General features: G+C 56.9%; 1 protein-coding gene across 3 annotated transcripts; it reads right to left on the bottom strand.

The window, feature by feature from the left end:
- Positions 1-1,129: 1,129 nt before the first annotated feature.
- IRF5 (interferon regulatory factor 5) lies at positions 1,130-12,752 on the bottom strand. 3 transcript variants are annotated; one of them, XM_082473077.1, is made up of 9 exons: positions 12,252-12,752; positions 6,770-6,975; positions 4,599-4,788; positions 4,098-4,162; positions 3,575-3,608; positions 3,127-3,396; positions 2,509-2,901; positions 2,301-2,419; positions 1,130-1,997 (listed from the first exon to the last, which is right to left on the bottom strand). In XM_082473077.1, exons 2-9 carry the CDS (start codon positions 6,962-6,964, stop codon positions 1,752-1,754), a joined length of 1,512 nt encoding a protein of 503 aa, XP_082329203.1. In that variant the 5' UTR covers positions 6,965-6,975; positions 12,252-12,752; the 3' UTR covers positions 1,130-1,751. The 3 variants fall into 3 exon arrangements, with proteins under 3 accessions (XP_082329203.1, XP_082329202.1, XP_082329204.1); XM_082473076.1 differs by having other exon boundaries at positions 3,127-3,348; positions 12,252-12,371; XM_082473078.1 differs by lacking the exon at positions 3,127-3,396 and having other exon boundaries at positions 12,252-12,371.
- Between the last annotated feature and the right edge of the window lie 527 nt (positions 12,753-13,279).

Here is a 13,279-nt window from a genome sequence, read left to right as displayed (position 1 = left end):
GCCACACTCACAGATTTATCAGAATTTTGCCAATATCTAGCAAAATTAGACACATATTTATCCTTTGGCCCAGAAATCCCATTTCTGTGGAGCCATCCTAAAGATATACAGGCAAAAATATGAAAATACATAAATATGCACAAGCCTATCCACTACAGCGTTATGTATAATAAGTAAAGATTGGAAACAATTCCAATACCCACTAGTCAAAGGTAGTCAAAACAAAAACCTGTATCCAATTAAGCCTCTAGAATCCAGGGTCCAGATCAAAGTACCAATTTATAGGAGACACAGGAGACAAAATATGTTAACACAACAGATGCAGTCAGGAGCATCTAGGCAAAAACAAAATGCAGAACAAAAAATGCAATTTCTTCCACAATTAAATGGCAAGGGAATAAAATTTCTCTAGTTGTCTTAAATTTTTAAATGCTAGATATTTGATAAAAATTAATTAGGTGCGATATTGTAGTTTTTTAGGATGTGCTTGTCTTTTAGAGATATATACTGTTTATACCTGAAATATGTCTAGGATTTGCTTCAAAATAATCTCAGGGTGGGGGTGTGGTTGGGAGTTTAGATGAGAAAGACTATGAATTGATTATTGTTGGAGCTACTACATGGGAATTTCATACCATTCTCCCTACTTTCACAAACGTTTAAAACCTTCCCTAATAAAAAGGTAAGAGCAGAATTGTTCAGGTCAGAAAATTACATCTATGAGCCAGATTCAAACAGTCAGCTACCAATTTGTATGCATTGTCCTAATATATTTAATAGCATATGAATACACATGAGGGTAACAGATTGTAATGGTCCCTAGTTGAAATCCACCCCTTCCTTTTTCACCATTTATTATGGGAATTGATTTGGACAGGATTTTAGACTGCACACATTTAAAAGTTCACGCCCTTGCTTCAGCCGGCTTCCTTCTGGAAAGCAAAGCCGGCCAGCCTGAGTGCTTATGAAGGCCCCACTGACTCATCAGCCTGGAAGGCAAGCCCTCCCTGTGTCAGCGGCCCCAGAGCAGGAGGGCAGGTGCTGGGGGAAAGAGGGCCAGCTGCTTTGAGACATACGGTCTAGTAGAATAGCATGGGAGTAACCGGTACTGGAAAATAATAGCTGAGTCTGTTTTTTAATATTTATTAATCCAAAAATATGTAAAATTCCACTTTGTACCCCAGGTTCTTGGACTCTGAAGGGAGGTAGCTGCCAGCCTTAAGTATCTGGTGTAATACCCAAGTGCTCATCTCTATCTCTGGAGGAAGAAAGATGAGGAAGTGGGGCTCAAGCTAGGGAACCCCAATATCCGGTCCATGCCCTGCAGAGGACCTGCCAGGGAGACCTGACCCACAGCACTTGGCTCTTTTTGCCAGAAGAAATGGGGGCAACCGCAAGCATGGGTCACTCTGGGGCAACTCCCTCTGTACAACTAGGCCCCCTGGAGTCGGGGGGAGTTCCTTCCCTCCTCACTGGTGCCGATGGCTCAGTTCCCCCACAGCCAGCCCAGGAGAGGCATGTCCAGGGAGACAGAGTCCTCAAAGCAAAACTGGCTTCCAGTTTCCATCAGCTTCTGAGGAGAACCTGGAACTCGGGCCTCTTTTCCCTCTTATTCGTGACCCAGATCCACTTCCAGAGGACCCAGAGATAGGACCCTGCCGCCCACCAGGTGCCCACTGAGGCCGTCGCACCTCCACATCAGTCTGCACAGCCACCCTGGAAGCCTGGGCCCGTCACTGTCTGCAGCCTCATTACTGCATGCCAACTGGGTGCATGGGCCAGGGCCCCTGGCCAGCACTGAGGCCTGCCACAGGAGGGGCTTGGGCCACAGGCTGCAGCTGCTGCTGGGACTGCCAGATGTGATGGAGCTCCTTGAACTGTTCTACCATGCGGTCTTTGAGGTCTGGGTTTGAGATCTGTAGCCGGATGCTATCAGCCGACCAAGAAAGCTCCCCTGAGAACATCTCCAGCAGCAGCCGAGCTGCTACAGGCACCACCTGGGGGGCAAAGAGGAGAAAGGACAGGGAGAACCTTGGCAGGGCTGTCCAATCCAGTTGTGCATGAGGGCGTCCTCCAGGGGGCGGGTGGTGGGCTGCATCCACCAGGAAGACGGGGCACCAACTTCTACTTCATAAAAAGGCTGCTTATGTGTGGGCAGCACTGGTCCTTGATTAACTCTGATCACTGAGTTCACACTACCCAGAGGGCCCTGCGCCTCCACCCTGGGGCAAGGGCCTAGCCCCAGGATTCCCCAATATTCAAACCAAAGCAGAGTTGGGGGGTGGGGGGTGGGAGTATACCTGTACAGTGATGAGCTTCTTCTCTCGGGGTTTGCGATCAGGCCACTCCTCCCCAAAGCAGAAGAAGATCTCAAACGGTGGTGGGGTATTGGTCTGGCCCTTCTGGAACAGGATGAGCTCTGCATTGAGATTGAGACCCTTAGTCAGAGGCTGGCACCATGCCCCTGGATGAAAGGAGACCAAGAGGAACACGACGTGGGGCCCTCACCATTGAGAAAATGCTCCAGGCTGAAGAGCTTGGTCTTGACCTCCCGCTGGATGGGGTTGGGGTGTGAGCCATGGGCTGAGGCACAGGGCCCGCTCCAGAACACCTTGCACTGGCACAGGCGGATGGCATACAGATCCTGGCCTTGTAGCTGGAGGATGAGCCCACGGTCCAGGACATCCAGCAGCTGGTTGGTATAAAAGCGCTGCTTGTCGCTGGGGATGTCCTCGGGGCTGGGGAAGCGCACTTGTTCTAGGCTCACAGGGCCAAAGAGCTCCACCTGCTCCTGGGTGGCCTCCAGCTGGCTGTAGAAGAGCCGGCAGCCATGGGGGTTGCTGATGGTGAGGGCCCGGGGTGGCCTCCCCCGGTACTGAAACTTGATCTCCAGGTCGGTCACTGCAGGGCAGAGGGGCAGGCCCGCCCCGCCCGTGAGCCCCACGCCTCCCCATTCTGCAACCCACTGACTTTCTCTGCCTTCTCTGCCCCATGGCCAGGCCATCGTCAGCTCTCCCACTTCCTTCCTCCACCCAAGCAGGGACTGGCGTGGGCGTTTTTGTTCTCCTCGTCATCCTCCACCTTCCCAGCGCTGCTTTTCCCTGCGCAGCCCCCCGGGGTCCTTACGAGGCAGCATGTGAGGGCTGATCAGCAGGTCGGGCAGGAGTTGTTCGCCTGTTGGGGGCAGGCTGGCAGCCAGGGTCCCAGGCTGTGGGCTCGGCAGGACCTCAGAAAGCAGCTCCCCAAAGTCAGCAGGGTTGCCAGGGGCAGGGCCCAGGAGGCTGGGGTCTGGAGCAGGGGGACCCAGCACCACAGGCGGCTGGAGAGTGGGTGGCCACTTGACATCCTCTTTGGGTAAAGAATAGGGTGCCATGGGGGGGCCAGGCTGCACTGCTTCTACGGAAGGTGGCGGCGGACAAAGCTTCAATGCCGCTTCCAGGAGCTGCCTCCCAGGCCCACCTACTCCCAGCCCTGGGCCGCCCCCCAGCCTCCCTTCAGCCCCCTCCCAGGTACCCGTGGTACCTGCAGCTCCTCCTTATACTAAACCCCCAACCACACCGCCTCCCAGCCCCACCTGTGAGGCTCAGGCTTGGTAACATCCTCTGGAGCTGAAAGGAAGACACAGGCAAAGGAGGAGGGAGGAGGTCAGAGAGAGAGAAGGGAGGACAGGTTATTAAATTGATCTGATGCTGAAGAATGAGACCCACAAGGCAATTCCCTGGCCTTCCGCTTAGGCGAGGCCAGACCCTGCCTCCAGGCCCAGCTCGGCCATCCCAAGCACGTCAGTAGGCTCTCAGTGCCCCAGTTTCCGCCTTCTGCAGGTGGTAATACCTACTAAGCCCCAACTGCTGAGGGTGAGACCATGTGTGAGCATGCTTTATACCAACAAAGTCCCAGGGAGGTTCAAGGTGGTGACTTTGTTCCTGTCTCCAGAATCCCGAGAGAAGAAACTCAGAGAAGAGCTGCAGAAACAGCAGCAGGGCTCCAGAGGAATGGAACTGCTCCATCCTACAGCGGAGTAGGACAGCAGAAACGCCCTAGCAAGGCCCACCGCATCAGCGCAGGCAGATGCTGCGAAGAGCGGCCCCCGAGCTCACCTCTTCCTCTTCCTCCTCCTCCTCCTCTCCCACACCGAGAGTGTAATCCTCACTGGGCTGTGACTCTGCCGAGTGAGGGAGAGAAAAGAAAGACAGGAAGGGAGTTCAGTGGGGGAGGAGGAGGAAGGCCACCAGGGCTCCATGTGGCAGCTCCTGCTGCGGCTTCTCCCCCTGCCCAGAGCTGCCCAAACACAGAGTGAGTGAAGGGCCGCACAGCCACCAGCAATCACTAGGGACGCCCCTGACCCCATGGCACTCTGCTCCCTGGGCCACCCGACCTACATTCACTGGAGCCGAGAGCCAAGAACCAGGATGGGTTGAGGAAGACAAACCTGGGGGCCTGGTCCATGCCAAGCCGTTCCTGGCCTCACAAATGATCCACTCCTGGGAGCCCTGGATGTTATGACCTAGCAGCATGCCCCCGACCACTGCTCGTTGGAGGGGCCCCTGGCCCTTCCTGCATAGCCTCCCAGGTGTCCCACACAGGGCCAGACAGGATACCTGCAGGAGTGGGGCCATTGGAGCAGACCTCATAGATCTTGTAGGGCTGAGGCGGCATGTCCCGGGGCCCATCATAGATGAGGCGAAAGTCACGGCTCTTGTTAAGGGCACAGCGCAGGTTGGCCTTCCACTTGGCCGGATCAGCCTCGTCCACCCCCTCGGTGTACTTTCCCGTCTCCTTGGCCCAGGCCTAGGTCAGAAAGACAAGACAGGTGACCACAGAGAACCTCACCCCTCACAAAAGCCCCTCCTGGCCAGTGGGAGTCGCTGTTGTGCGGTGAGACCTTCAGCGACACACTGGTGGAGCCCAAGTGTCCGTTTGCAAGGTGGGAGATAGGAGGCCAGTCCCTTGGGGCTCCAACAAGCTAAAGGAAATCTAGGTGCTTTGAAGGGCATTGTACTCACTGGTCCTAAGGTGGCAAATAGGTACAATCTCTGAGGAGGATGGGGTAACATGGTGGATAAGAGCATGGGATCTGGAGCAGAACTGGGTTTGAATCCAGAATCTGCCACCACCCGCTGTGTGCCAGGGTGGGTTACTTTGCCTCTCTTTGCTTTGATCTCCCCAACACAGTGCCTACCTCACAGTGTGGCGGTGAAGACTCAGGGCTAATGCACATAAGCTCTCTGAACTGTGTCTGCACTTGGGATGGACTCCGTACACTGCAGCTGTTGGTATTATTATAATTATCATTATTTTTTGGCCTCGCTGCACGGCTTGCGGGATCTCAGTTCCCCGACCAGGGATTGAACCCGGGCCGTGGCAGTGAAAGTGCCAAATCCTAACCACTAGACCACCAGGGAACTCCTGGTATTATTATTTTGGAGGGCAATTTGGTTGATATCAAGATTGCAAATGTTTCTTCCCTTTAACCCAGCAATTTGACTTCTGGGAATTTATCCTACGGATGCAGAAACATCCTCACAAAAGTTTGCACATACAAGGTTATTCACTGCAGCTCTGTTTACAAAAGAAAAAGACCCCAAATAATCTAAATGTCCATTAATGGGAGCTGGTTAAATTATGGCCAACCCATAGAATGGAATACTGGGCAGCAAGAAAAAAAAAAAAAACAGGGAAGTTTTGATATACTAACATGTTGTAATCTTCAAGAAATGAGGTACAAAAGAGTATGTAAACATCTACCATTTTTGTCAAAAGTTGGGGAAAGAATAGGTATATATTTGCTTGTATATGCACAAAAATCTCTCAGGAAGGATAAACAAGAAAGAAACTGATAATACTAATTGCCCCATAGGAGGGGGTTGGGTGGCTGGGGGACAGTCTCCCATAAGGGAGACTTTTTGCTGTTAACCATTTTGCACTTCTTAAATGTTGAATTGTGTGACCATGTTACCTATTCAAAAATAAGAAATGGATTTGAAAGGAACCTTGAAAAGGTAAATACCAAGTGCAAAGACTAAGAAATACATAGCCAAAGCTTTAAAACGAAGCATTCCCTTTGACCCAGAAATGTTTAACGAGGAACTAACCCCAAAGAAAATCATTTAAGATGTGCCAAGGGTAAGAGTTTAGAGGGCGTCCATGGCAATGTGGTCTTCAACACAAGAGACCCTGAAAGCCACCTGAGGTGTCCAAAAACTGGGACTGGGTGACTAAAGTGTGCTTACCCCTCCAATGGAACATTCAGTGGTCACTAAAGGTGCTGTGGCATTTGTTGGAGAGAAAAGCTAGTCCTGATGTTGGGTGAAAAATACAGGTTATAAAATAGAATCTATGGTTTGATTCCATGTTTGCACTTCATATACACACACATGCATAAAACTGAAAACGTAAGCAAAAAATATTCATAGTAGTTACCTCCTAGTATTAAGATTAAGGGGGAATTCTGTGGTCTTCTTTTAGCGTATGTGTACACCAAACGTGCACCCTGGACAGGCACTCACGTGTGATGAAAATGACACAAGAACAAGGAGGAAGAGAAAGAGTTACAGGAAGGTCTCCTGGGGGGTCCTTCAGTCCTCACCTTGCTCTGGGGATCAGGTTAGAAAGATGTGCACTGTGATGATGCCTGCGGCCCCTTAGCCCAGGCCTGGGGTCACCTGCAGCAAGGCAGCTAGGAGAGTGGCCAGCCTGAGATGTAGAGGGAGTTCTCTTCTAGGGAGGGGGGGCCTCAGAGGTCCAGGCGGTACGCCTGTCCAGGGCTTACCTTGAAGATGGTGTTATCTCCATCCTGGCTGGGGCCGTGCCGCGTGGCATGGCGCCAGGGGATATAGAAGCATTTCTTTTCGCCATTGACCCACTGAAGCCCCGGGTACTGGCAGCTGTTCACCTGGGCCACCAGCCAGGGCTTCAGCCTTACGCGGCGGGGCGGAGGAAGGGCAGCGGGGGCAGGCTGGTTCATGGCAAAGGCGTCTGCCGGAGAGAGCAGAGGGGGGGCACATCAGCACGTCAGCTGGCCGTTCCCTGCAGCAGGGGACGTGGGGGCGCTCGGAGGGCCGAGGCGAACGTGGGGGCGCTCGGAGGGCCGAGGCACGGGGCCGTTAGGGCTTTCCCTTCCTCCAGCACAGGCGGCTGGAGTCACTGCCGTCCATCCAGGTGCTCAAGTCAGTTCTCCTCTCCAGCCACCAGCTTTCCTGTCACAGTGTCCCTGCATGTGGGCTTTGTGTTTGGGGGGAAGGAAGGAGGGGGTGTACAGCTCTAGTGGATGCTGTGGGTGCCCCATCCGGACGCCCCGTGCCAGGCAGGGCATCAATTCCCCAGCTGCTGTGAGGGCGGCACAGCACAGAGCCGCCGGTCACCAGAGAACCGCCCTCAGCTGCCTCACTCCCGGGCCGGGCCCACCCCTCCACTCTGGGGGGACAGCCCACAGCCAGTGGGTGACTGACACACGGGGACAGAAGGCTGGTCCCCTGGCTTCAGGTGGAGCAAATGTGCGCTCCAGGCTCCTCGTGGGTTCGGGCTGAAGCCAGCCTCCAGCTGAGTCCACATCCTGGCTTAGCTTTCTTCCTGCCCCAGCCCTGCTCCCTCCCTCTCCTCCAGAGAACCCCTCACCAAACCACCTTCTAGGAAACCCGGCTAAGACAAAGGTAGAACCTGTGAGTCAGGGAGGGTTTTCCCACCCAGTCCTCAGAGCTTCCTTTCTTCCTCAGTTTCCCTCAGGGATGAAGCTTCCCACCCTCCCCTGACCTGGACAGCTTGAGAGAAATCCCATCAGCCAACTCCCTCTACCGCCTGCATCACTGGCAAGGACAGCAGCCACCAAATTTAGAACTTACCCTTTTCAAGCCATCAATTCCTAGACTCTGGTTGCTCCCACCAACCATGCATTCATTCAGCAGCACCTAGTAAGCACCTTATGTTTGCAGGCCCTGTGCTGTGGGATCCACAGAGGCAGGGTCCCCACTGGAGTGAGTGCCACCCCCCGGGCCGCAGTCTCCGCCTCCCTTGTCAGAGGCCAGCTGGCCACAGGGAACCCCTGCCTCCTTCCCTCCACCTGCCAGCCCCTCTCCAGACCCAGGACTGAAACTTCTCTTCACTGTCCTGAGCCCCCTCTTGCCCCGCTCCACTCCTGGGTAGTCTCTCCCCTGCCCTTGCCCTTAACCTGTGAGCCAGGGTCAGAGACAGAAAGGACCGAGCCATCATAGACCCCCGTCCTGACACTCAGAGGGGACTCTGTCGCTGGTCAAGAAAGGAACAAAGGGCTGAGCCACGATGAGAAATCAGGCTGCCTCCCGCCCGGGGCTCTAGTTTCTGAGCACATGTGAGTTAGGTGGGTGTGCAAGCGTGTGTGTAAGAGGGCACACACTGCCCCGGCACCATGCTCCTCTCCCACTTCCTTGGTACCACTGTCCCTCACAGAAGATGCTCCACAAGTAATGGAGAGGGAGTGGTGACAATGAGGATGGGGTGGGCCAGGGTCTTTCCCAGAGGCTGTGCTTCCGGGAACAAGGGTGCCCACACTTGGCCTCTGGGGTGGGCCTCCCAGCACTCACATGCCCCTCTCCAGAGTGCCATGGGCGGTCCTGAACTCTTCTCCATTGAGGTGAGTGGTTTGGGGCTCTTACTCAGCCTTGCACTGCCTCTTCCCCATCTTGTTTACCTTCCAGGTGGGTGGGCGACCTCTTCGAGGGCAGGAGTGCCTCCTGCTCTTCTTCCTCACCACTCGCCCCCCTCCCGGACACCCTGCCATTCAGTGGACCAAAATAGGACTTAAGAAATACCAACCAGATGTTGGAAGCATCTGTCCTCCAGCTGTTTATTCCCCCCACCGCCGCCCCACAACCAGCCCTGCTCTCCCCAGGATCCTCCTCTGACTCAAGGGTGAGACCAGACCCAAGAGGAAGGCTGCAGGGGCTGTGATGCAGGTGAGGGTCTCAGGGGGGCAGGCCTGTCAGGGAAGGAATGACTGAAGGAAATGGGGTATCTGGGTAGGTGAAGTGAACACTCAGTGGGGTGGGAATGAGAGGTACCACCGTGTGACAAAGAGACTAGGGTTGAAGTCAACACCCAGACAGCCTCCACTGAGACAGACTAGACCCAGGTTGAAGAACTTTCCAACAGCTAAAGCCACCCAACCACAGGCCGGACTGCTGCTGGGAGCAACGGTTTCTGGGAGTACACAAGCTCTGGCGGGCTTCCTGGCCTGCACTGGGACACACACACACACACACACACACACACACACACACACACACACACACACACACACACACACACACACACACACACACACCATCCTCCCAGGCCTGCTTTGGAATTTCCCCTGAAATTCCCTGCCCCAGTACCTTGCTGGGTAGTGGCAGCTAAGTGCCACCTCCACGCCGCTAAGGAGTCTCATCTGCAGGCCTCCCCTCAGAGCAGTGCCCAGCGCTGGGCCGGGACCGGGAAGGTGGGAGAGCGTCCAGCCCTGCCCCCAGGCCTCAGAAGATGGGTGGCTCGGTTCCCTTTTCTGCACTAGCCTCCACCCAGCCCCAAGGGAAATGAAAGTGGCCAGACCGGACAACTCGGAAACCTGACTCACTGTGAGCTGGGGGAGGGAAGGGATGTGGAGAAAATCACATTCGGGTCCCCCAGACCAAATTCTCAATCTCTCACCTTGTAGCCCATCCCCCACCCCCCAAGCCCGCTGGCAGGCACTGTACATTGTGTGGTTCACAGAACCGGAGAACCTCACCCAATATGTATTTGTAGCATCCCCACCCTCCCAAAGGCCTGGGTCCTAGAATAGAGGGGTGGCAGTCACCAGTAGCAGGCCATTCTGGCTAAGAGAAGGTGGACAGAGGAAAGCTCTGTTGACACAGAGGACAAGGCAAGCTTTCCTGATGACCCACACACATGGTCAGCCCGCAGCTGTGCCAAAGGTGGTGCGGCTGGGAGGCCAGAAAGGTCGCGTCCTCTGCCCAGGGCAAGAAGGAAGTCAGGGCGAGGAACACTGCCTGGCCTGGGCCAACACTGCTCTTCAACACAAAGGTCTTGAAATTATAACTCTGACCTCTTGACAGTAAGGTGCAATCCCTTCAAGCAGTACAGGGAGGGGCTGTGGAGAGAGCCTCCCATGACAAGCCTGACCAGGGCCAAGAGAGAGTCTGTCCAGCATGCCACAGAAGTGTCTTCAGCCACAGGGGGTTTGCCTGCCAGGCAGGTACACCAGGTACACCAGGACCAGGCTCAGCATCAGCTCCCCAAGGAGGCTTCCTCCCACCGGGAGACAGGCTTAGATCTGATTCAGACTATCCCAATGCCAGGAGTTCCGAATTTCAGTGCCTTTGTGCTCCATCCCTACTTTCCCTCCACATAGAAAAAGACGCCCAGATTCCCAGGGTGTCCCAGAGGCTATAGCACAGCCCTGAGAAATTCCATCCTACACCCCCTACCTGCTGCTGGGAGGAGGACTTGATTTTCCATCAGAGGTCAGGCTAGTCAGGGGGTCTGCCCTGACTCCTTGACAGCTGAGCCGGTCTGCAGCCCTCAGACCTCGCCTTGTGGATTTGAGCACTGGAGAGAGGAAAGGCGGAAGTGCTTCCATGGGAACATCAAAGGAGGTGTGGCCTGCTGAGGACCCGAGGAAGCCCCCAAAGGTGAAGGGGCAGCCCAGGAGCTCCTCCTGAGGGGGGAAGGCCCCACATCTCCTTAAGTCCCAGGAGCCAGCCACCAGAGGAGCCTGGAACATTGTGGGCACCAGGGACCCCCTAGGGAAGGAAGCTCTGCAGCCCCCAATAGTGGGCAGATCAGCAAGCCCTTGCACCTCCCGAGTTTATCTGATTCAGACGTCTCCCCACAAACTCCACACCAGGCTCCTGGAGAAGGCAAGGGGTTCCCTGCCCCCGGCAAGACCTTAAGCCCCGCCCCCTCATGGTGAATTGACCACACCCTGAGAATAGCTGAGGCTCTGGGGCAGCTGATGCGGCGAAAGAAGCTTTTCTCGGCTTCATTTCGGGGGCACGGTGGGGTAAGGCCAAGGCGCAGGGGGAAAACCCCAAGATAGGGCCTTTAGGTAAAAAAGGGTGGTTTCCCATAGCTTCTCTTGACTTGCTGGAAGCCCGAGCGCCCTAGCCCGATAGCTCTGCTCTGGCCCGGCTGCCCCTCCCGAGGGCCTCTAGCTTCCTCCATCGGCCCCGTCCTCGTCCTTACTGGTCCTGGTCACTCGTCCCAACTCTGGGCGCTCGTGGAACCCAGGCCCGGCCCTGCCCTCTGGACCGCCCCCGCCGGTGCTCCCCGGGTGGCTTGCCCGCGCCTCCTAGGCCAGCCCACGAAACCACCACCCCCCTACCCCGCCCGGGGCGCTGGCTTATGGTCTGCCTCTCGGACGCTTCTCCGGCTGGTGGCGCCCCCGCCCTCGTCCCCCCTCTGATGTGCCCAGGGTGGCGGCGTGGCCGGGAAAGTCCCCCTCGCCCCTGCTCCCGAGTGCCGGATCCGGCGGCTCTGGGGTCTCGGAGACAACCCCGGCGCAGGTGTTCATCATCTCCTATCCCGCATCACGGTCACGCTGGTCTCACTTTCCCTCCGCTTTTAGACTCTTAATTGTTTCGTTTCTAAGTTCGGGGGAAGGCCGTAAAGAAACTAGTCTAAGAAGTATCGCGCCCGAGGAGGGTCAGCGCCTTCTTTTCTCGGCCACGAGTCGAAGGACGGCCGGCGCCTCAGCCTGACACCATCTTACTACACACTCTCTGCCCGAATTCTTGCCATTGGCCTTAAGGTCCAGGGAGGATGAACCTTTTTAAACCTCATTCTCTTACTCGAAAGGATGAGAGGTGCCAGGGGAAGAGGGATCGGAGTGCACAGAAAGGGGGAATCGGGGCTTGCCCCTCCCATGGCCCAAGCCAGGCGCCCGGGCGCTGCCCATCCTTGGCGGTGGCGAGACGAAGGGAGAGAAGCAGCAGAGCTGGCGCCCCTGGCAGCAGTGCCTACTGCGCCGCCCGCGCCTCCGGGCTCCCCGGGCGCCTTCGGGACGAAGGCTGCTGGTGCGGGGCACCCCACGCTGATCAGGACGTAGGAGGCATCTTGGAGGCCGCCAGAACGGCGGGGCGCGCCCTGCCTTACGCGACACCCCCGCGTACCCCCACCGAGCTCGGGCGCCAGGAGAAGCCGGCGCTGACCCCTCCCGCCCGCCCGCCCCGCTCCGGTCCCCCGCCCGCCGCCGGCGGGTGCCCCGCGGACGCGGAGAGGAGCGCGCGGCAGCCGGGACCTACCTGTCTGCGGTGCGCCCGCTTGGCTGCGCCCGGGAGCACGGGCCAGGCGGTGGGGCCGAACTGCGCCCTCCCGGAGCCGCGCTTGTCTGTCCGCCCGCCCTCCCGGCACTTCCGCATCACCGCCCCCGCCCCTGGGCCGAGGCCGCCGAGCCTGGGTGCGCGGGCAGCGCCCCGCCCTGCCCCGCGAAGCCACCGTGGGGTCCCCGCGCAGACCCAGCGACCGAGGAGCCGGGCTGAGCCTCGGACCAGGCTGGTCCCCCTGCAGCCCAGGGCCTGGGGGAGACGCCAGGCGGCGAGGTAGCCTGGACTGACTACTGGGCTCCTTCAGCAATCGGGAAGCGCGAAATAGTCGTTCGACACCCCTAGCCCCCCACCCCACCCTGCCGCGGTGCTCGGCTGGGCCCGGGAGCGTCCCAGCCTGTCCCTCCGGGAGCTCAAGATCGGTGCGGACTTTGGCGATCAACCGAGCCACGTACCAGCGCGGTGGGGCGGACTGATAGACAGCCCCCGGCCCTCGCCCGCCAGCCTGCGAACTCTACCGAGGGTCGCCGGCACCCAGACTCAGACACCCCCTCCACGACGTGCCTGCAGACAGGGATCCTCAGGCTACTCTGTTCCTTTCTAATTCTCAACCTTCGCACCTGCCCAGGTCCCCTCCCTGATCACCTTCCGGGCCTCTCAGGGTCAGCTCCTTGGTCGCTTGTCCCACCTCTTCACTCACCGCTATCTTGACTACCCGTCTGCCGTTCTGAACGCTTTTCGGTTCCACAAGTGGGCCTCCTCGCTGGCCTCAACCTTCACACATCCTGTTCCCTCTTCAGGAGCATTCTTCGCTTGGGAACTCCTGCTCGTCTTCAAATGTTGTTTCAGCATCACCTCCTTTGGAAAGCTTACCTTGACTTCCCTTCCTAGGTTGGGTTCCCGACCTCTGAGGCTCGTCCTCGCTGGTTTTCACTTAGGATTTTAATGTCTGATTCCCACTGGAATCAGCTTACTCAGGGACCACTCCTGTCTTTTCGTCTTCTATT

This window comes from Balaenoptera physalus (assembly GCF_965194825.1).
Source record: "Balaenoptera physalus genome assembly, chromosome: 8".
Taxonomy (NCBI): Eukaryota; Metazoa; Chordata; class Mammalia; order Artiodactyla; family Balaenopteridae; genus Balaenoptera; species Balaenoptera physalus.
The sequence above is the reverse complement of the archived record's forward strand: the minus strand, read 5'-3'. Positions and strand labels throughout refer to the sequence as shown.

Coding starts and splice junctions, on each gene's coding strand:
- IRF5 (XM_082473077.1), bottom strand. CDS start 6,964: ATGAACCAGCCTGCCCCCGCTGCCCTTCCTCCGCCCCGCCGCGTAAGG. Junction 4,163..4,598: donor CAATGGCCCCACTCCTGCAG/GTATCCTGTCTG, acceptor CTCACTCGGCAG/AGTCACAGCCCAGTGAGGAT. Junction 3,609..4,097: donor AGGAGGAGGAAGAGGAAGAG/GTGAGCTCGGGG, acceptor TCTTCCTTTCAG/CTCCAGAGGATGTTACCAAG.